Consider the following 23,372-nt stretch of genomic DNA (forward strand, 5'->3'; position numbering starts at 1 on the left):
ATTGCTACACGCTTTTTAACTGGAATTTTGTCGTCCGCTGGTTCTTACCATTTCATTTTTTTGCAAGTCATCTGCTTACTCCTCTGACGTGAGACGAGAGCTGGCGACCCGTTTTTCTCACAAAGTTGATCAAGGAATTTACCTGCATGGAAACATAGCTTCAGTTTGCATGGGAACTGTTAAAGTTAAGGACTGTACAGTGGGACCAAACTAAAGATATTTCGCCATAATGCGTCGCAGCTAAAATCAGCACATTGGCTTCCGGTGAAGATGGCGGGCTAGAAGACGTGTTTTCACTTTGCTCGTGCTCCCATCCGTCTATATTACAGTATAATACGCGCTACTGTCTATATTTTCGAGGGATATATTGAATTGGCGTTTTACGAATACGCAACACCGTAGAATACATTTATTGGACAACGAGCGATGTCAAAACAGACGAAAATACAACCACGAAAGATGGCGACCGCCGCGATGACTACCAGTGCTAGCCAAACTGATGTGCTAGCAGCAACAGGTGACCAGCCTTCGCCTCCGGCGGACACAGCTGCCCTCGTCCGTGAAGTGACTAAAAGTATCAGTGAGGTAATGGACCAAAAATTGTCTGCACTTTCTGGGACTCTGGATAAAATATCGTCCTCATTGGAAGGACTTTCGACACGCGTTACGGAGACAGAGCAGAGAATCTCAGATGTGGAGGACATTGTCACCGACATAACGGGGAGACTGACTGAAGCCGAAGAGAAAATTAAGACCATGGTCAAGGGATTAGATGACATAGAGAACAGGAGCAGGCGGGATAACATCCGTATTATTAATCTGAAAGAAGGCTCGGAGGGTCAGAACCCTATCCAGTTTTTCGAGGCCTGGCTGCCTGCTACGCTCGGCCTGGGGAGCGGCTCCGCGGGTGGGGCTCGCATCAAAGTAGACCGCGCACACCGGGGCCTCGGCCCGCGGGGCGCGCGTCCCAGACCGGTCATTATTAAGCTCCACAACCCCAGGGACAAGCAGCGCATCATGGCGGCAGTGAGAGCGACTCCCGTGCTTGACTACGAGGGACAGCGGATCTTTATACATCAGGATTTCTCTTATGCAGTCCGTGAGAAGCGGAGGGGATTTAACGCCACTTGCCGAGCTTTGATTGACAAGGGCATCCGCTTCAACATGCGCTACCCTGCGACACTCACGCTGACTCACAATGGGACTGAACACAAGTTTGACTCGCCGAAGGATGCGCAGAACTTCATCAAGGCACTGGACTAACATTCAACTTGGATTATTATATTGAGGCGGCCCAGGCAAGGCACGTCTGCTGTGTTTATTGCGATTAAGGTACAGAGAGACTGTTTAAAGGGTGGATACGTATTATCTTTTTACAGTGACGTATTAATAGAGCCATTTGACCGTTGAAACAGATTAATGTTTAGTTTCATAATTGACAGTAACCAGGTAATATTTTGGATGGGGGGGAGTAGGGGTGGGATTTCTTTTTTTTTTCTCCCGAGGAGTGAGACTTCTTTTGGCTGCACTGGGCCTTGTAACACCACCTATTTGGTGGGTTTTCATTTTTTTGTTTTTGATTTATATATTTACTTTTATGTTTTTTTATGCTATTGTTATGTGGTTAGTTGTGTGTGTGGGGGTTCGTTTGCCATCAGAGTGTGATGGTTCTGTTCATGTCAGCACAGCCAGTCCAGGTCATAGGTTAAAACTTGTACATTTTGTTTATTGTGATGGGTCTTCTTGCTTACTTGGATTGCTAATTTTATGTTTAATGAATCACATTTTTTATAATGAGTAACACAAAATTTGTAACACTTAATGTCAAGGGAATTAATCACGTCATTAAGAGGCGTAAAATACTCTCTTTGCTCAAAAAAGATAGGGCCCAGATCGCGTTACTGCAGGAAACTCACCTAACTGATCTTGAACACTCAAAACTTAAGCGTGACTGGGTGGGACAAATTTACTATTCCTCCTTTAACTCTAAAAGTCGGGGAGTTGCAATATTGATCCATAAGAAATTACCATTTACCTTGAATAAGATCATAAGGGATGCAGATGGACGATTTGTTTTGGTTTCTGGGCTTCTGCATGGTGAGCAAATTCTTCTAGGTAGTGTCTATGCTCCAAATGCTTTTGATGGTAGGTTTTATTCAAAATTTTTGGCAGAGGTTTCTTCAATCTGCCAAAACCACATAATAATCGGTGGTGATTTTAATTGCGGTTTAGCCCCTGAAACTGATTATAATCCACCAAAATCTCAACTACCCTCAAGAATGGTTAGGGCAACAATTGAGTTATGCTCAGATCTTGGTCTTTTGGATTCCTGGAGAATTTGTAACCCACATGTGAAAGACTTTACTTTTTTTTCACGTCCCCATTCTTCTTTTTCTAGAATTGATTATATATTTGTTTCCAGATCTGTTCTTGACAGAATTCAGGGTTGTTCAATTAACACATGCGCTCTCTCAGACCATTCTTCAGTTTCAATGGAATTTTTACCACCTTATTATGACTCCTTGTCTAGACATTGGCGTCTTAATCCAACTTTGCTTAGTGACTCTGTATTTTTTAAATATTTAGAAGATCAATGGGAGCTTTTTATCTCTACAAATGATTCATCAGAGGTCAGTGCCTCTACCTTATGGGAAGCAGGCAAGGCATTTCTCAGGGGCTCTATAATTTCTTTCACAGCAGCGAAAAAAAAGAAAACCTTGGCTAAACAACTGGAACTTGAACAGGATATTGTTAATCTGGAGAGGGAGTTTAAACAATCTACGTCCATTTCTGTGCTTAAAAAGCTGGATGCAGCCAGATCAGCTTTGGACCAACTATTAACTCAAAAAGCTGAAACTACAATATTCTATGCAAAGCACAGATTATTTGAATCTGGCAATAAACCTGGCCGTTTGCTTGCCCGACTTGCCCAGGGGAAGAATGGGTCTTATGCAATACCCTCTCTCAAAGATAAGAAAGGTGATCTACACTATGAGACTAAGCTTATCAGTAAAATAATGAAAGAGTTCTACCAAGAACTATATTCTTCTGAGTGTCAAGACTCTGCAGATTCTAGGAAGGGCTTTTTGGATAATATTAAACTCCCTACACTGTCGGAAGAGAGACAATTGGATTTGTGTAGACCTATTAGGACACAGGAAGTCTTAGAGGCCATCAAATCTCTACAGGATGGAAAAGCTCCGGGCCCTGATGGGTTTGGGCCGAAGTTTTATAAGAAAATGGCTAAACACATTGCATATCCCTTATTAAATATGTATATGGAATCATTTGAGAAGGGCGTGCTCCCACCTACCCTCAACCTTACCCACATATCTCTGATATTGAAGAAGGATAGGCCGGCCGATCTATGTACATCATACAGACCTATAAGTTTGCTTGGTGTAGATTGCAAAATTTTGTCAAAAATACTGTCTAGGAGATTGGAGGAGGTTCTGCCAGTTCTAGTAAAGCCTGACCAGACAGGCTTTGTCAAAAATAGATACTCCCACTCCAACGTACGCCGACTTATAAATATTGTACAGTTTTCTCAGAACACTAACTGCAGGGCTCTCGCCATTTCATTGGATGCTGAGAAAGCATTCGATCGTGTGGAGTGGGGGTATCTGTTCGATGTTTTGGAAAGGTTTGGTTTGGGATCTGAATTTGCCAGGTGGGTCAAACTGTTATACGGGGCTCCAGCTGCAAGGGTTTTGGTAAATGGTTCTGCTTCTGATATTTTTCCTCTGAGTAGAGGGACACGCCAGGGATGTCCCCTCTCCCCTTTATTGTTTGCGCTGGCTCTGGAGCCATTGGCATAAGCTATAAGAACCCACTCTGGGATTTCTGGAGTAACCTTGGGAGATACTGAATACAAAATCTCGCTTTATGCAGATGACGTGTTACTGTTTGTCACTAAGCTAGAAACATCTATCCCTGCATTAATATCCACTATTAATCAATTTGGCCTTTTTTCAGGGTACAAAATAAATTATGATAAATCAGAAGCTTTGCCACTTGGTGACCAGGGGGGATGGGACACTCCTGATAATTTTCCTTTCAGGTGGTCATTCACAGGTTTTACATATCTGGGCATCAGGGTGTCCTCGGACATAACAGAGCTATACAAGTTAAATTTTAGGCCAATTGTGGCCTCAATCAAAAATGACCTTAATCGGTGGTTTGACCTTCCGATATCTTGGATGGGTAGAATAAGTTTGATTAAAATGAATGTTCTTCCTAGAATATTATATCCTATGCAAATGCTGCCTCTTAGAATCACCAAAAAAACATTTTCAGAGATCGAGGGGTGTTTCTCTAAATTTATATGGCACGGAAAGAAGTCTAGGCTAAAATTAGGGATTTTACAATTACCTTTAGATGAAGGGGGTCAGGCTCTTCCTAACCTTCTTTATTATTACTGGGCTTGCCATGTACAGATAATCTCAGGATGGTTACATTCTTTTTTACATCTAGGTGAGCCACCTGTAGATACTTGGTGCTGTGACCCCCTTTCTCTTCTTAGTCTGTTATCTATTGAGTCAGCTGAACTTCCACTGGGTGTGAGAAATAACTCAATTTTGATGTGTACACTCAAGGTTTGGCATAATATTGCTGCCCACATTGGAAGAAGAGGTTTTTCTAGTGCATTGCAACCTCTAATTAGGAACCAGGCTTTCCCTCCAGGTATGGGCATTAGTGTATTTGATGATTGGCATTCTAAAAAGATAAGATTTGTTTGTAATTTATTTGAAAAGGGTAGTTTTATGTCCTTTAAACAAATTCAAACTAAGTACAATATACCACAAAAACACTTTTTTGGGTTTTTGCAAGTGAGACACTTTGTAAATTCTCTTAAATTCCCAGTCAACCAATCTGTTTTGAACCCTATCGAAAGTTTTCTTCTTAAATTTAATGAAGATGCACTCACTAAAAAGAAATTCATTTCTCTGTGCTATGGGAAATTACTGTCTTTGAATTTTGTTACAACTGATAAGGCCAGGGTTCGGTGGGAAACAGACTTGGAAGTTGAGCTTAGCTCAGAAGCATGGTCAAAAGCTTTTAGGTTTGCTAAGAAAATGTTTACTTGTAACAGACTTCGGGAAAGCCATTACAGAATTCTACATAGAATGCAGCGTACCCCAGAGTTTTTACATAAAATTCACCCTCAAATTTCCCCTCTGTGCGTAAAATGCAATACAGATGTGGGGACTTACTATCACTGTATATGGAAATGCCCTATAATTGCTAGATTCTGGAATAATGTTTCTATAGAGCTTCGCTCAATATTTCACCAGACAGTCCCACTGAACCCTGTGCTGTTTATTCTTGGTCTTTCTGTAGAAGGGCTTTCTCTATCTTCAACACAAATGACTTTGCTCCGTAAACTTTTACATTTGGCAAGACGTTGCGTACTGTTTCAGTGGATTCGGGGACAGCCCCCTTCTGTGACACAGTGGTACAGAGAAACATTCAAGGTGTTTCCGCTGGAGCGCCTCAGTGCCATTATAAAGGGAAATTGTAATGATTTCTATGGAGTATGGCAGCCTCTGCTTGATCATCTGCCTAGTGAGCTTGCAGAGCTATTACACAAAGGGGGAACACAGTTTGTCTTTAAACATTATGTTTGATTGTTTTTGTTTATTTTTATTTTTTCCTTTTTCCTTGATTTATCATATGGAGTATAGGTTTTGACCATGATGTGTATTTGAAATTCATATACCGGACAGTTTGCTGGACATCTCATACTTTGCATTAGACTTTGCTGTGCTGAATTGTTGTTGTTTGTCTTGCTTCTAAAAGACAATAAAGTATTGTTTAAAATCAGCACATTAACACAAACGCCTTATGTCATCTGTCGAGCAAAGGGGCGGAGGGGTGATGATTGGGGTTTATGTTACACCCACAGGTTCTGAACCAAACTGAATCATCAACAGAAATAAGGACCCATTCCAGCTTCTGCAGCAGAATGACTGAGGAGCAAAAGGTGTGGGTCCAAAGACCCAGAGGTCTGTGGCCTCATGTGCAGCAGCAGGGAGAATTTTCAAATGCACGCTTTTCCTCTCTACATCCCAGTTTGCATAAAATCAAACACAGCTGGAGAAACTGCTTGGAACATGCCTAGATATTAATATGTAAAGTACTATAAATAGCCGAAGGGCCTCCACTGCTGTGGCGTCAATGATAGACAATCACAGAAAGACACTGGATGTGTCAACACACCTCAGAAAGATTTATTAGGAACAAAGAAACCACATAATCAAGCAAAGTAGAATAAAATTAATATTTTTAACTATTCGACCCAAAGAAAAAGAAAAGATAGAGAGTCTCTATGTGTCTCTATGCGACTATTGTTTAGAATGGTTGAAATTACCATATTAAAAAAGCTATGAAGGAATCCCAATTAGACAAATACAAGCAAAGCTTAGCAATTGACATACTTTCCATTTCATAAAAGCAGAGGCAACATTTATAGATCTGCTCCCATAACAATATTAGTGCATTTATAGCTCTGAGTCTATTTAGGAAATGGTTCTTAAAATTAAATAGGGATTTGATGTGTTTCTATTTTAACACATTTGAGGAAATTTTATATATATCCAGTAGTCATAAAGAGTAGTATACGGCTGTTATGGGGGCGGCTCAGAGTGTCGGTTAAATGCACAAGTTCTCAACTGGAGCGTTCTAAAATAAACCCTGTTACACAGAGGGGTAGTTAGATTTTGTTTGTTTTTTGTGTGATTAGTGCCCCTTTTTGCGCAGCTAATAAGCCATCCGTCCATCCATCCATCCAGCATCATGTATCAGAAGGTAGCAGGAACTCTGAACAGCCCGACCCTGCATTCTTCCACTGAATGTATGTTTACAAAACTTAGACAGGAATATTTACAGTTTCCATCAACTGTTCCATCAGTTTTTCGGTTTGTTACTGTGCTGTATGAAGAAAAGCTCAAACTCATCTAAAAACATCAGATCCATTCTCCTTTAGTCTGAATAAACTGAAAAGGTTCATGTTTATTTTGATTGGTTAGGTTTTAGTACTTTGTGATTGTGGATTTAAAGAGTTTGCAGACTGCTTCAATTTCTCACTCTAGCTGCTCACTGCTGCACACATTTGCACAAAATCAATTTTAATACATCCTGACTTTTGAGTTAAACATTGCTCTGCATGTTTTTTTTGGACACAGAAGCTTTTTACATGAGCCACCAGATCTCTACTTTATTAAAATGCTGTTGTGGAACCAAGATAGAAATGCAGAAATGAAGGCTACAAACCAGCTGCAAAATTAAACACATTTTCTCTTAAAAAGAGAAAGTAAAAATCCCTCCACAGCAATGTGAGTGACTGATATAATAAGTCCAAAAACACAGTTATGGTGCCTCAGCAGCATAAGTTACATTTCAATGTTCTCAGTAAATATTTTTTGTGCCTTTTGAGGGAAACTAGAATTGATGAAGGGTGTAATTAGGGTTGCTTTATCGTGAACATTTTTATTCTTATCCCTTTTACCCAAAGATATAATCTACAATATACTTTAACTCTGAGGAAAGCAGCTTTCTGAGCCTCTGAGGAGCTCTCTCATAAAGCTGAATGTGCTGTTGTGGTTCAGGGTGACCACGTCTAACAGCTCCCTGTTTGTCCATCAGAATATACGCCTCTGCCCTTATCCTGCAAAAGGGAGAACAGCTGTGACTCATCGTAAGCACTGTGGCCACATGCTGCAAACCGGTTCAATATGGACAGATCTGGAGTCATGCTGCTATAAAAATATGGTTTAAGATTGGATCCTGGCTAAAATTTAAGGACACAAACATTTGTAAAAAATCTAGCTTGCCAAGCATTTTAGTCATCTTAGCTTGACTTATAAATAAGGAGCATGAAGTTACAGCTAACAATGCATGGGCTACTAGTTGATCAAGTCTAGAATAAAACATCAAGTCATTAGTGATAATTTCTCTAACATACAGGTGCTGGTCATAAAATTAGAATATCATGAAAAAGTAGATTGATTTCAGTAATTCCATTTAAAAAGTGAAACTTGTATATTATATTCATACATTACATACAAACTCATATATTTCAGATGTTTATTTTGTTTAATTTTGATGATTACAAATGACAACAAATGAAAATCTCAAATTCATCATATCAGAAAATTAGAATATTACTGAAGACCAATAAAAACAAAGGATTTATAGAAATGTTGGCCAACTGAAAAGTATGAACATGAAAAGTATGAGCATGTACAGCACTCAGTATTTAGTTGGGCCTCCTTTGGCCTGTATTACTGCAGCAATGCGGCGTGGCATGGAGTCGATCAGTCTGTGGCACTGCTCAGGTGTTATGATAGCCCAGGTTGCTCTAATAGTGGCTTTTAGCTCTTCTGAATTGTTGGGTCTGGTGTATTGCATCTTCTTCTTCACAATACCCCATAGATTTTCTATGGGGTTAAGGTCAGGAGAGTTTGCTGGCCAATTAAGAACAGGGATACCATGGTCCTTCAACCAGGTACTGGTAGCTTTGGCACTGTGTGCAGGTGCCAAGTCCTGTTGGAAAATGAAATCTGCATCTCCAAAAAGTTGGTCAGCTGCAGGAAGCATGAAGTGCTCTAAAACTTCCTGGTATGTGGCTGCATTGACCCTGGACCTCAGAAAACACAATGGACCAACACCAGCAGATGACATGGCACCCCAAACCATCACTGACTGTGGAAACTTTACACTGGACTTCAAGCAACGTGGATGAAGTGCCTCTCTTCTTTTCCTCCAGACTCTGGGACCTTGATTTCCAAAGGAAATGCAAAATTTACTTTCATCAGAGAACATGACTTTGGACCACTCACCAGCAGTCCAGTCCTGTTTCTCTTTAGCCCAGGCAAGGACGCTTCCGACGCTGTCTGTGGTTCAAGAGTGGCTTGACACAAGGAATGCGACAGCAGAAACCCATGTCTTTCATACGTCTGTGTGTGGTGGTTCTTGAAGCACTCACTCCAGCTGCAGTCCACTCTTTGTGAATCTCCCCCACATTTTTGAATGGGTTTTGTTTCACAATCCTCTCCAGGGTGCGGTTATCTCTCTTGCTTGTACACTTTTTTCGACCACATCTTTTCCTTCCCTTCGCCTCTCTATTAATGTGCTTGGACACTGAGCTCTGTGAACAGCCAGCCTCTTTAGCGATGACCTTTTGTGTCTTGCCCTCCTTGTGCAAGGTGTCGATGGTCGTCTTTTGGACAACTGTCAAGTCAGCAGTCTTCCCCATGATTGTGTAGCCTATAGAACTAGACTGAAAGACCATTTAAAGGCTTTTGCAGGTGGTTTGAGTTAATTAGCTGATTAGAGTGTGGCACCAGGGGCCATCAATTTTGAACCTTTTCACAATATTCTAATTTTCTGATATGATGAATTTGAGATTTTCATTTGTTGTCATTTGTAATCATCAAAATTAAACAAAATAAACATCTGAAATATATGAGTTTGTATGTAATGTATGAATATAATATACAAGTTTCACTTTTTAAATGGAATTACTGAAATCAATCTACTTTTTCATGATATTCTAATTTTATGACCAGCACCTGTACAGTCATTCAGAGTAGATCAGAACTAAGAGTTGAAGCAACAGTTAAAATGGTTAAATAAAAGCTGTTTTCGTTCATCCATCCATTTTAATTCATTAAAACGTAACAAAATAAAGATGCTGCTCCCTTCTTCAATCTGTCACTAATTAAGATGAAAGCAGAGGTGAACATTATTTGGTTGTTTGGAGGTTAAAATATAACCTTAATCTTAGACAAAAGAAGATCCAAAGCATAAAGTCCCTATTCTATTTTTATGTATTCTAAAGTTCTTTAGTATTTCAAGCAATTACCTGACTTTCCCTTATTTAGTAACTAGAGACACCATTAGGCCATTTTTCTTTTCCCTTATTGGTAAACTTGTGACTTTGTGACACCGATTTTGGGCAAAAGAAATCCCTCTGCAAGAGGAATTTAAACCGTCAATTTAAGCTGTCAATGCTTAAAACTCAAAATAACAAAGCAGAGTAACTTTGCTTAAGCTTTCACTGTTCCTCCTAGCTTGTCCTCTCTCCCGCTCTTACAGTACAGACATATTTTGTCATGTTCCCTGGGAAAAGTTCTATTTCTTACATTTATCTTTGAAAATTGCCACTGATACTGTTTATAGCAACACTGAGCTTCCCTTCCTCATTGCATTTGAACTAAAAAGGGTTGTCAGCCTTGATATGGTGCGTTCACTGACTGGAAAAGGTGTCGGATTAATACATTTCTGGCCAGCTAGCCACCAGTCAGAGCACATGGATCAGGTATTCTGATGTGGATATATTTTCTGCTCACTGACCAATTGGATTATTTCTTGGTTGAATTAATTAGAATGCATCCATTCTGGAAATCAGTTTAAAAACTGTTGCATCATTATCATATTACTCATTTGTCCCAGTTGTGACTCAGATTAGTTATTGTCTCCATATGGAGCTGAGTGATTCAGCCTCGCTTGTTTGTTTAAAATCCACTATTTTTCTGAACTGTACTTTTCTAGTAAGCAATGCTTGAATGTGGGAGTCCATTCATGTGTGCTTCTTCATGTGTTGTAGCTGGAGATGTCGAAGCCTTGTGATGGATGCAGTGAGGACAGCGACAATCAGACCGCTGTAAGTGGAAAACTTTAAGAACTCTTCTTACCCCGTAGGATTTTAACATGATTTTATGTTTGCCATCTCTCTACTTATCTCCTGTTTCTTTAACTTCCTCCGCTGACATAACAGATAATTTGAGCCTAAAGTGGTTTAACTTGGTGTAACTACACTTGTCATTGAATTAATCACCCAGAGACATCCAAGATTGGAAATAAAGGAGCCGTAAACACTAAAATACCTCGCACATGTGTCTGCGCTCCCACACACCGGTGTCTCCTAACAGTGTGTGATGAATAGATTAAAAACTAAACAGGGCATTACACACAGTAATATGTTGGACAATAAACAGATATTAACTCCTCTGCCTTTTCTGCGCCATCTGTCAGAGATCTTGAGCAAACTGTTTAATCATTTACCTTTCAATTCTCTTCGCTGTGCCGCTGTTTGCTTTCTTAAAGCTTATCTTTAAGTAGTTTGACATCTTTCACTCAGCTAGAAATATACAGTAGCTGATGTCTGATGATCCTCCTAAACTCCATTTGTATCTTCATTTTCTTTTAGGATTAATGTGTTGATCTGGTGTAATTTTCTGGCGTATTCTTCTCATATATACAGTCAGAGGTTTACATACTGTACATTCATTAGTGGCATGAAAACATTATTATGCAAAACAGACCGTTACAGAAGATTCTTCCTGCCCACAGCTATTAACATCTGTTATTTTAAAACATTAAAGGTATAGTGGAGGATGTTTTTTTTTCCATGTGGAGCATCTAAATAAGTGTTCCTTCTAATTGTCAATCATTCTAATGATGCTTACAAAAGGCCGTCCTATGTGCACGCCCCCATTTTCACTTACCGGTGGGGAGTCTGACGTAGTGGAAAAATTAAAAATCTTTTGGAAAGTAAGCTTCAATGAACGATGAAAAGACCAACTTTTAAACAGAGCGTGCACGAGGAGAAATGTACTCGTGCACGCTCTCCCACGCGTTTAATAGCTGTTCCCTCTCACGAGCGGGGACAGGGTTGTGCATGTGGAGAGGGCGTGTCTTTTCAAAAATTTGCGGAAATCCTATACTTTTAATAAAGCCTTTGAGCAATGTCATATTTTCACTCTGTCATTTTTGCGTGTGTAATAAGTGAAACTTGATTCATCCAAGATAATTTAGGATGAATGTTCGTAAGCAAGTTGTTTGAAAGTCACATTTGTTCTCACCCTGAGGAATATCCTACCATAATTCTTAATCTTTCTTTATCCCTTTGGCTACATTAGTAGCCATTAGTAATAAAAGGACTTATTGATTGGTTCGATGACTCTGCTTTTAAGTTGGATCCATAAATGTTCTATATATTTTGGATCAGGGTCAGTACAGGTGTTTTTTCCACTCTAAAGCCAGTTTTAATGCTGGTTTGGGGTTTTTGTTTAAAGCACTAAATATAAACTGTGCAGCTTTTCATTTGATGTTACCTTCAGAATGATGCTACCTCGACTTCACTTCACAGTCATCAGTACCATCAGCTCATTTGTGCAGCTTTATGAAAAAAGAAAATATTTTTTTTCTTCCTAATTATAAAAACAAACCAAAGTAGAATTTGTAAAAAAAATATTAATTGCGACTTTTTTGAGGCTCAGCTGTACTCCCACTGTCCCCGACATGGGATCCTCCTACTGTGGGCAGCTAATATTTTCCGCTTTAGATCAGTTAATAATTGTATTAATTTGGGGTTTTATATTTGCATTTTGTTGCACCTTTATAGTATATAGTACATAATGTAAAGAATGACGCAACTAAAATAGAGGTAAACACGGTGTAGTCATACTGGTCTGAACATGATGTCAGACAAGCAATATAATGGAGAAAATGCATCTGATTCTCTTTAAAAAAGCAATTAATGTTTTTTTATAACATGTAATTCAGCATTATTTGATAGTTTGAGGAAAAGCACCTCAAACATTAGCAAATGGATGGTATGGATGGTGCTTCCTGTATAGATGGGTTACTGACAGGCATACGGTTATATTTAAGTCCATCTTTAATGCGACATTTTAAGTTTGTGACAGGGTTGAAACCAGGGGGTGATGAAAAGTTTTTGATGGTATAAGAGAATATATAGTTATAGTTGGGTGGTATAAAAGAACAAAGATCCAAAACTTCTAGTTTGGGGCTGATGTTTTTAAAAATTGAGCTCTAATTTTTCACCACTCAACTAGGAGGAGGAGAGCAGTTCCTTCAGGGCAACAAATTCAAATTTCCTGTTCGTCAAATAAGCACAGTAACACATGGAGCTGTCAGAATGACCATTCAGGCGTCTTTTATTTAGATGGCACTGGAGTTTCTGCTGGAACAGGTGTTTGTATTATTAATCCAAAATCATGTCAGTTTTGAGCCTAAATCTTCAAGTTTCTGCTAAAATGATGAAAGTAAAGACGAGTCTCAGTTTTCAGCATCAGTGTGAGTTCAGTTAAGCAAATAATCATCTAAATATTTGTTTCTTCTGAGGAAAATCTATTATTTTGAATTAGCCAAACCAAAGTCCAGAACTTTGGCACAATGTTTGTAAGTTCAAAACACATTTTAAATTTTTTTAACTCATAGATTTGGAGAATTTTTACAAGGCTGTTAAATAGAGATGATGGATGCTGCCAGATTTCTAACAATCAAGATTGAATATAAGTGAATCACAGTGCTCCAAATATGAATTAGTTACAAGGTGTTCACATTTATGCAACTAGATTATTGCAGCAAGTTTAGATTTTTATTTATTTTATTTTTGTGGTTAACTTTATGTGGAAAAAAACGTTTTGGAATAATGTATGATGGTCTTATTTTTAAAGAACATAAAGCACTCGAGAGATTTCCTGTATGTGTGGGATTGACCACTTTGATATGTGTATCAGAAACGCAATAAATTCAAGCTTGTCCACCTACTTAAAAAAAAAGATTGCTAAATAAATATTGAATACATTCATAGTCTATCTGACAAACATAATAAGTAAATGTAGACTTGAATGTAGTTCTTTATGATTCTTTAGCCCTAATGTCAATGCCAGTGGCTAATGGCTGATGTATATGTTTGCAGGATGCCACACTTTCCTGCAGCCAGGAGAAGAGAGGCCCCACAGAGAAGAACTCAACAAGCCCCATTCACTCAGAGAGGGAAGCCTTGCTTGTTGGTAAGCTGCAGTCCTTTACACTGTTGGCTCTTTTTCACACTGACCTTATTTTCAATAGTCAGTTTATTAGCTCCTTCAGTCTGCAAAAGAAATACTGTAATGCAGGTGTGTTTTTATTTTGATCAAATGACTAACATTCAAATATATCATGCATTGTATGGTGTTTATATTTTCCTCTTTTTAAAATCCAGGGCATTCTAGAGATGGTTTACCTTAAATCTGCTCCATTCTTTCATTGCTCTGGAGCTAAAGTGCAATGGAGCAGATCAAAGCGTCCTGTGTTAAAATTGGTCAGCCTGATGGGATCAAAACACAGGGAGTGACAAAAATGACAGTCATCATCAGCGGACTGATGCCCTACACATCACCAATCATGCTTTCAGGTCTCTTATCTCCATGAAATTTGATTGATTGCAAAGTTTGACAGATTTTGACGTTTTCAAAGCAATCTAAGACGGAACATTTTGTTCAGAAATGACTAAAATTATCTAATATAGGCAAGTTGTGCTTATCTAAAATGATCTTTTTCTCCATGCTGAAGGTTTTTTCAGACTGCAGTGTATAGCGAGCTCTCCTCTATCTTACTAATCAATTAAACCCTTGCTGTTTGGCTTTAGAGCAGCGCGGCAGCAACAAAATGGATACATGTTTTACCTTTATGTTGCATTTCAAGCACAGTTTAAATATCTACCTGAACAAGCTACCAATTTCACACTGAATTTGCAAAACTGGCGATGAACCCTAAAAAAAACTTGCAGCTGTAATTACAACAAAGGCTGGTTTTGCAAAGCCTTGACTCTGGAGCTGTGTACATCTGCACTGCTGGATATGTTTTCATTTTGAAAAGTTGAAATGTTATGCATCATTTTCCTTTAGTTTAGTGCTGGTCTAGCTCATAATTTCCAAATAAAGAGGTGTGACAATCCTTTGGCAGAGGACTTTATCCTGTGATGTTTCTAAACCCTTGTAGCTCAGTTTAACTCTGACATACAGAACCGACTGTGACACATTAGACAGATGCTTGCCTTCCTAATTATGGTCATTAAATTAATTGAGTCGTACTCAAATCAAGGACAAGTAAAACGAACAGCCACTGTCTACAATGATACACCACTAAATAAGATATTTACATGTATTATTTTTCCTAAGCAATTTGTTATGCCATATAGAGCTATGAGGGGATAATAAAAGGTTAAAAAAAAGAGCAGAGGGAGGAAAAATATCTATGTCTGTCAGAAAACATGCATTATCATTATTTTATATTCCAGAACACAAGTGTTGAAGTTTAGTATTTGGAGTAATTCTAGTCTTTGCTGCAGGCTATGTTGTATTTACACAGTTTATGTTTAGTTGACAGAATGCCTGCTGTCAGAGACTAAGCTGCAGATGCTGCTTTATGGTTGAGTAGAGTTACCAGACTGAAGACGCTGCACCACAAAAAAAGAACGAACACATGCCGTTTCTGTTAATTTCTTGAAGATAGCAACAATCATTCATATTTTAATCTATCAATTTAAACAAAAGATAAGCCCACTGTGCAGCTGAGGCATGCTGGTAATCTACAGAAAGCATGCATTCAAACTTAGGGTCTGTTGAGAGTTACAGAGCATCTTTATTGATGTTTCTCTGACATGCATGCAGATAGATTGAGGTTCTATCAGAGTGCCCCGTTACGCTCCAGTTCATCTGAACATCTCCAGTGCGTTGTTTGTGTTCGAGTACTGATTAACGTCCTGCAGGTCACTAAAATGAAGTCTTGGTGAAGCATTTTCCCTTTCTAAAAGCTCCAAATAAGAGTTTTGTTTTTGCTCAGGCAGAGGCTGTGTGGATCTAAGGAGTGTTTCAGCTCCATCAGTGGTTAGTGAGCGTAGACGGAGGACTTGCTCTCCTCTGGTCTTCCTCTGCGAGCTGATGGCAGATGGTTTGTTTGTGCTTGGGGAGCGTGCGGCTTTGATCAGAGACAACAGCATCAAAGGCATCATTAAACTCTCTTTCTAATCTGGAGCGACAACATACAAGAGGCTTTTAACAGTAATGGGACTCTGGGAAGAAGTTGCTTAAAGCCGGTCCTCCTCCAGCGCAGAGTTGGAAAGCTGCTGCTGTGAACGTCCTCTGGTGATTTGTCAATGTTTAATGGTTGAACGAAGCTGGAAGTTAACATCTTTGCATGACTAATAATTATTTTTCTTACCTCAGGGATCATCTCAACCTTCCTGCACGTCCACCCGTTTGGAGCCAGCATCGAGTACATCTGTTCCTACCTCCAGCGTTTGGACACCAAGGTAATGTTCTCGCATGAATCAAAGTTGCACAGAGCCGTGCTGCCCTTTAGTATAAATCTAGATTACATGCATTCATATAGACAGTGTGGCGGTCCGCCCTGCTGCGCTGACATATGGGCTTATATATTCACTCAAACTTAATGCGAGCAGACCTCCCTAATGCTTTTTGCAGGCTGTTCCATAGAGGTGGATGGATTCTCCAGATGTTCGCTGAAACAAAACCACTTTAAAGGACAGTTTTACATCCTCACAGATACTCGCTCGCCCTCCTGCTGGGAGACAAATGAGAAGATTGACAGCTCTCATTTTTTAGCTTCTTCAGTACAGTTGCGAGAAAAAATAGGACATCTCTCTGGAAATGTTGTTTTTTATTAAGAAATATTAAACTGTTATGTGTGGTTTTATGTTTTTGGAAAAGAAAGGTGTTTACTGACATTTAAATAACTAAAAATTAACCTTGTCACTTCAAGTAAATATATAACCTGTTTATGTAGTATGTTTCCATATCGCGTTTTATAGAATTGCCTGTTGCACATGGTGAATATTCCTATAATCCTGGATCTATTTACAGCACTGTGAAAGTACAAATGTTTGCATTTCTCTTTGCCTCTTAAAGGTCCTTCACAGTTTCTCTTTCAACCAGTAGCTAAACTTTTATTTTCTTACTTGGTGCCACTTGTGCTTTTTTTTTTTTTTCCGGATAAATTGGTTTGCAGAAAGCGAGTGAAGTCATGAAAGATTTTTTTAAGTTTCTCTCTAACAGTTAAGTCATTTGAGAATCCAACAGCTGCCTGTTTTATTTAATGGCGCAGAGTGAAGCCAAAGTTACCTTGCTCTTAAAAAGCTCTCCTAAAACACGTTCCCACTTTTTGATCTTATAAACATCACAGATAACACAGTTTGACAGTCGGGAAATAGGTCTTCATATCTATGCTGCTGGAATATTATTAGCTGAGAACTTGTCAGTTCAGTTGATGATCAAGTGAAGCATCTCTCAGCTTCTTTCAGGTCTTTGCAATATTTCTGTCCTTTTTCTAACAGTCATGCTTCTCAGGTTCTGTTTGGGTCTGAAACCTTCATTTTGTCCTTCTTGAGCTAACCTTTCACTGATTTTATGTTATTTTTTGGTTTGTGTTACACATTGCATTTTTATGATGAAGAAAAGGAAAGAGGTAGAAGTCAGAGAAAAGCAGGTGCAACTCAATAAATTAGAATAATCAAAAGGTTTAATGTTTATGCGAAAGTAAAACATATGTATTTTCTACATTTTTCGATACAGTGATACATTTCCAACATGTGTACTTGTTCAATTCGATGTTTTTGTCCCACAGTTTTTAAGAAAGTTTGAAAATGAAGTTTATTTTCATTAGAATCATTAAACCTTTATTGCACGTTCAATTTATTATTCTGAATTTTTGTTTTCTTTTTTTGGTTTTAGTTTAAATTCAACAGCAGATATTCAGTTGAATAGATTTAATCTCCAAACATCTAGACCGTCTATGATCACTTAAGCCAAAGCAAGCCCACAGCTTTAAGCCAATCAGATACACTCATTTGATCACCTGACCCACAAGTGCTTTATGCTAAATGTGGCTGGGTCCGAATGTCCGCCCTAACTACTATATAGGGACATATATAGTGGTTAGGCCATTTTAGATGTGTGTCCGAATGTCTAGTGGATGAAAAAGTATTGGACTCGAGATTTTCCACAGTCCACCGTGAAAAGTAGTGATCATCCATGGTCACTAGATGAGCAGATATATCTCGGAATGCTGTGTGAGGAGAGCTCTCCTCCCAGCATCATGGGATTTGTTGTCACAGTTGCCCCACTGTCGCATATGGCTGCAACAAAGTTGGTGCAGGCATTTGCAGGGAAGCAGAGTTATGTGACCAACAGGAAGCGAAAAGTAGTGATCATCTGTCCGAACGGTCAGTTAACTGAGTTCACTATAAAGTGCACCATATAGCTATATGGTCCTCATTCTATATAGTGATTGAGGGATTTAGGGGTAAGAGCGGACGTTTAGACACAGCCTGTTTCTTAACAGTTAAACTGGTAGAGATCGCGGAAAGATTTCACCCATCGTACTTTTGAACTGATACGCTTCAGTCGCCATGGAAATCCAGTGTTTTAATTTTTGCTGAAGTCTGTTTCATATCTTTTAGGAACCCAGCCTTGGTCGAGGGGATTATTATAGCTGAAATAATTACTGACAGGTTTAAATAAACATTAGAAACTAAAGTTCATAATTGCAGGCAACAAAAATGTATTGCTTGAAAAAAAAAATTACTTCAATGATACTATATTTCTTTCATAGGAAATTGCCTTAGACCAAAGGTTATAATATGGTGTTTAATATCATCGTGAAGAATTCATTTAACAATTATCACGTCACCATTTTTTTATATTATATTATCATTTTTATCTATTCTGAGAAATAGCAGCAGGATATTCCTCACTTTTTCTTCCAAACTGCTTACTGTTATGAGCCAGGTTTAAAAAATATTAGAATCAACTTTTTAGAAAAATCTTTTGAACCTTTTTAGTTGATTAATAATTTCATAAACTACAAAAATCAAACTTGATTACTTAAAGTATAATATTTTGCATTGTAGCTTATTTTTCCTTTTTAAAAACGGTAGTAAAATAAAACTTCTGTAATTAGTGGTTTTTTTTAGCCGATCTGCGAGCCACACATGGTCTAAAGCCCTACTTTGATTACCCGTGGTTTAAATGGAGCTGCTGATCAGGACATAAGTCAAAGGTACTTTTGTTTCTTCATTTTAGAGTAACTTGACCTTTACCTTTGCTCTTCGGCTGTAATCATATTTAACACCTCTGTTTCTCGCCATCTCTCCGTTGTTGTGGGAATCCTCCTGATACGGGAATATATTAAAACCAATCCATCAGTCTGTCAGTGGAAACCAAGCACCGCCTCAGTGCTCGGACGTTCCTCTTTGATGAAGTGCAGCCACATCGTCTCATCGTCTTTCTGATGAGGCAATTCGCTCCCATTATGACTCCTCTCTGGCACTTGGATTGAAGCCTCCAAATCACCCCCCCCTTTAGCGTCACCTCCAAAGAGTGGGACTGAAATTAGTTTTCATCTGCGTGATTCTCTTCTTCAAAACTATTATTTAGCTCATCATTACAATATTCAATGTGTCATCTGTAGAACTTTCCCCTGGCCATTAGAGAAGTTGCTGTTGTCTGTCTCTGCGTGTTTTCATCACCAGCTTGACTCATTCTTGCGTATGCAATAAATGTGACTGTCCTCTCATTTGTTTTTTTTATTTGTCTACTTTGGTGTGTTGGCTTATGCGCCCACGCTTTTCTGTCTGTGTGCGTCTGATTTTATTTATTTATTTATTTTTCTCTGTGCATCTGTTGTTCCCACGCTGACTCTCCGCCACACACACCTCGCAGCCCACAGAGTTTTGTCAATATCCCTGGCTAGACTCCCCAACTGCAAGCTCAGTCCTCTGCGCTTATCTCCTGGCTCCACACAAAACGCTTCACTGTAAAACGGCAATCCTGTTTGCATGGTGGACCTTAATGTGTCACTGTCTAAACACTGAATGTGGACGTCCCACAGCTTAATTCAAGACGACGCAGGTGGATCCGAGCTTCTTTAACAGTTCATTTTGATGTCATGAGCTGGGAGTTCGGTTGGCCGACTGATCCTCAGCCCACTCATGTCAGTGGATGGTTTATACCCACTGATGTGGTGTGGAGTCAGAGAAAAGAAAGCGTGAACGTAGGAGCGACTCAGAGGAGAGAATATCTTTACGGTTGTTTTAACCATTTACTCAACAGAAAAAGGTTTTTCTGTGATACATTAAGGTTTACTGAGGTAAATGTGTTAGAAGGAAAAAATGTGGGATCTAGGAGCTACAGTTGTGAGATAATACAGCCTAACTTAAATATCCAAACAGGGTGAATTAATTCCACTTTTGTGTTTTTCCTTTAGCATTCAAATGAAAACCAAAGAGTCCTCACTAAGGTCAACCTGGGATTGTCACAAAGCTCAAGTTTTCAGTATGGGGGAGTCACATTTTAGTTTTTCCACTTCAGAGGAGACTAGAGTGTCAACTTCTATACATTTACATCAGCCAGTTGAAGCTCAGGAGAAAGTAGTGATGCTGTGGGATATGGAGGCATCACAGCTTCCAGGTCAGAAGCATCCAGAGAACCTCTGGCCTACAGACTCAGACTCTGAGCTGCAGCTCGGCAGCTAATATGACCGCGAAGAAAACATCAGGCGGGAAAACACGGCTCTGGTACAGATAGTTTAACCAGTTATAAGTTCATGAAATATAAATTAGTACACAATGAATATGAGAGACTTACGTATGGCTGAACAAGCAAGTGACTCTTTAAATGAGTGAACAAAATAAAAAAATAACACTTTGTTAGGATAATTATCATTGATGATGTGTGAGTTTATTACAAAGGAAAAAGAACTGGAATGAGAAAGCTTCAAGGTGTAGACACAGGGATCCTATGTTTCACAACTTCCTTTTCAAAATGTTCCAAGTGCAGAAAGGACAGCAAGGAGCAGGGGCGTGGGAAAAAATTGCCGATATATCGGGATTTTCGGCTGCCCATTATAATATCGATATTTCAGTTCCTAAATCAATAAAAGAAAAAAATAATTAAGTAAAAATATTGAGGGAAAATGGGCTACCTCTGCACCGCCAATCTGGTAGATAGCGCTGTGGAGCCATTTTGCTGCGCGGCGCAGAGCCGTTTTTGTAGTTGAGGGAGTCACAGTAAGGCAAGGCAAATTTATTTGTATAGCACAATTCAGTACAAAGACAATGCAAAGTGCTTTACATGATTAAAATATAGGAAAATAAAACACAATCAAAGCAAGTAGGAAAAAAATAAATGCATAAAAAATGCAGAAACAAAAAAGAACATTAAAAACAGTTGGATTAAAGAAAATGTTTCAGTTGAACTGTTTAACTAGAACAGTCGAAGGCAATCCTTAACAAATGTGTTTTTAGTCTTGATTTAAAGGAACTCAGCTTTCCGCACTTTTACAGTTTTCTGAAAGTTTGTTCCAGATAAGTGGAGCATAGGAACTAAAGGACGTGGACTGACTTCAACCCCAAACAACACAGATACTCAAAATAATCTGATGAACATATACAGCACCTGCTTCTTTTTCATCAATACGTTTCATTTTGATAGTTGGGTAAAATAACGCAACATATGGTGATATTGCAATTTTTTTTTTTTATCGTATTGTGTCCAAAGTATCGTGGCACGTATCGTATCCCCCCCACCCATGCCAATACTCACCCCTAGCGTGGAGTGCTCCAATTCTTCCTGATTGTCGGACCTGCTTCATCCAAATTGAAAGCAGCTGAGGAGGATACTTAAATAAGCTCATATCATCCTTATGAGGGTTAAAGCAAAAAGCGGCATAGATTTATCCTAATCCATGAAAACTTCAGTCGCTGCCCATAACAAAACATGCGTTCCAGCTCTCAGTCGTTCTACCGTATACATCACTACAGTTTTCTCCCTCAGTCACTGAGTGGCATTATAGTCCTCTGTTTGTTGATTTAAACTATTTTATGAGGGAGCCTTTGAAATTATTACATTGATCATCGATGTTCGTGTTTTAATCTACAGAAAATGCTACAAAATGTCTATATTTTATCATCAGCACTTTAAAGTATATCAAGTATGTATGATGAAGCAGGGTAAGCTACATCCAGTGAGATACGTTTTACTGTGTACTACCTTAACCTTTAACTCCTCAGGAGTTAAAAGTAAAATTAAAACAAAAAAGATTAAACCTAAGACTAAACCTATCTGTCTGCTAAACTTTAACTTTAAATATGTTTGTTTTATTTTTTTCTTTTCTAGTGGTTACTTATAGCGTAGAAAAAGATTTTACTTGAGTAATAGTATCAAAAATTCATGATGATATTACTTAAGTAAAAGTAAAAAGTATGGTGCAGGGAAACTGCAAGTGCTCTATACTTTTTTTTTATTAAAGAGTTGCTCAAATAAAAGTTACTACCCACAACTGGTCCAGTTGCTTTGTCTGCTTTAGCCAAAAAAGTTTAATAAATATTTTGATAAACCTGTATATAGGTGATGTTTTGGATGACTACAATAAATAAAGTTGGTCTTTATTTGGATACATACCAACTTTGATTACATACAAGTAAAACTGCTGACAAAATGCATCAGAAATAACTAAGTGTATCCCGATGACTGTCTGTCTGTCTGCAGATTAACCCCAGTGAGGTGGAGGCTCTCCTTTCCCGGCTGCCCTGCACCTTCAGGCAGGAGCTAACTGGTGTCGGAGCGAGTCTGGAGAAACGCTGGAACTTCTGTGGCTTTGAAGGCATCAAAAGCACCTAGAATTCTGCAAGGGGCTTGGAGGAGACGACAGGCAGCACAGACTCTGTAGCAATGTGAAGGATACAGCATCTAGCTCACAACTATCAAACACTCAGAACTGAACCCTGACTGTAGAAGGGACACGGAGGACTGATCTCAGATCAAGCGGCGATGTTCCACGAGCACTTCAGGGACCGTGTAGGTGGCAGAGACTTTAGAACATCATCGCTGCTGAGACCGAGCGTCTATGATGGAGTCCTCAGAAGCTTGATCTCCACCGTTTCTGTGCATCTGCAAAATATTTTTAGACATGATGACTCCCTGGGAGTCGCAGAGGTTTCTACCGTCACTGGATCATTACGTAGTTTTGCCCACAGGAGCAGAGAGGCAGAGCGTTGAGCTTTTGGAGCCTCCACCTGACTCAGTATGGCGTCGGGTCTACAGGGCTAATCCAGGAGGAGATCAGGGCGTGTCCTCCTTCTCTTCTCTTTTTGCTGTCGCTAGTTTGTAACATAGATCAAAAACGAATATATTTCCTCATTTTCTGTAAAGGCTGTCAGCAGTTGCATAGACTCATTTGTTGTAATACACTGTAAATGCTTGGATGATATTTTTGAATATAAAAGACATTTGAATATAAAGAAAATAATGAGGTGTCTGTATTTTTGTGCGTCTGGCTAACAGGTGGAGGTTTGTGTGAGTGATGAACACTAGACAAGTAGACTCCCTCCGAGTTTGTGCTCATTCTTGCTTGAAGAGCTGCATTTTCTTTTTATTATTTATTTTTGTCATTTCCTTTATCAGGAGCTGCACTCTGAGCTGGGTTTAGAAGCTTACATAAGGGCGTGTGCGTCTTTCAGAAGCCAATTAAGCCAGTCTGTCAGCCTGGCGAAAGGCAGA

At 39.0% G+C, this 23,372-nt stretch overlaps 1 protein-coding gene across 3 annotated transcripts in view; it reads left to right on the plus strand.

Moving 5' to 3' along the window:
- Positions 1-22,512, plus strand: part of enox2 (ecto-NOX disulfide-thiol exchanger 2) — a 321,929-nt gene extending 299,417 nt beyond the window's left edge. For 2 of the 3 annotated variants that reach the window (XM_038281359.1, XM_038281357.1), the window contains exons 13-16: positions 10,610-10,666; positions 13,733-13,826; positions 16,023-16,108; positions 22,362-22,512. In XM_038281359.1, the coding sequence (XP_038137287.1) occupies positions 10,610-10,666; positions 13,733-13,826; positions 16,023-16,108; positions 22,362-22,493 (369 nt within the window). In that variant the 3' untranslated portion in view covers positions 22,494-22,512. The remainder of the gene's footprint in view (positions 1-10,609; positions 10,667-13,732; positions 13,827-16,022; positions 16,109-22,361) is intronic. The other variant, XM_038281358.1, reaches the window with a different exon arrangement.
- The last annotated feature ends 860 nt before the right edge of the window (positions 22,513-23,372 follow it).

This window comes from Cyprinodon tularosa, unplaced genomic scaffold, assembly GCF_016077235.1.
Source record: "Cyprinodon tularosa strain WSP-4 unplaced genomic scaffold, ASM1607723v1 ctg17, whole genome shotgun sequence".
NCBI lineage: Eukaryota > Metazoa > Chordata > Actinopteri > Cyprinodontiformes > Cyprinodontidae > Cyprinodon > Cyprinodon tularosa.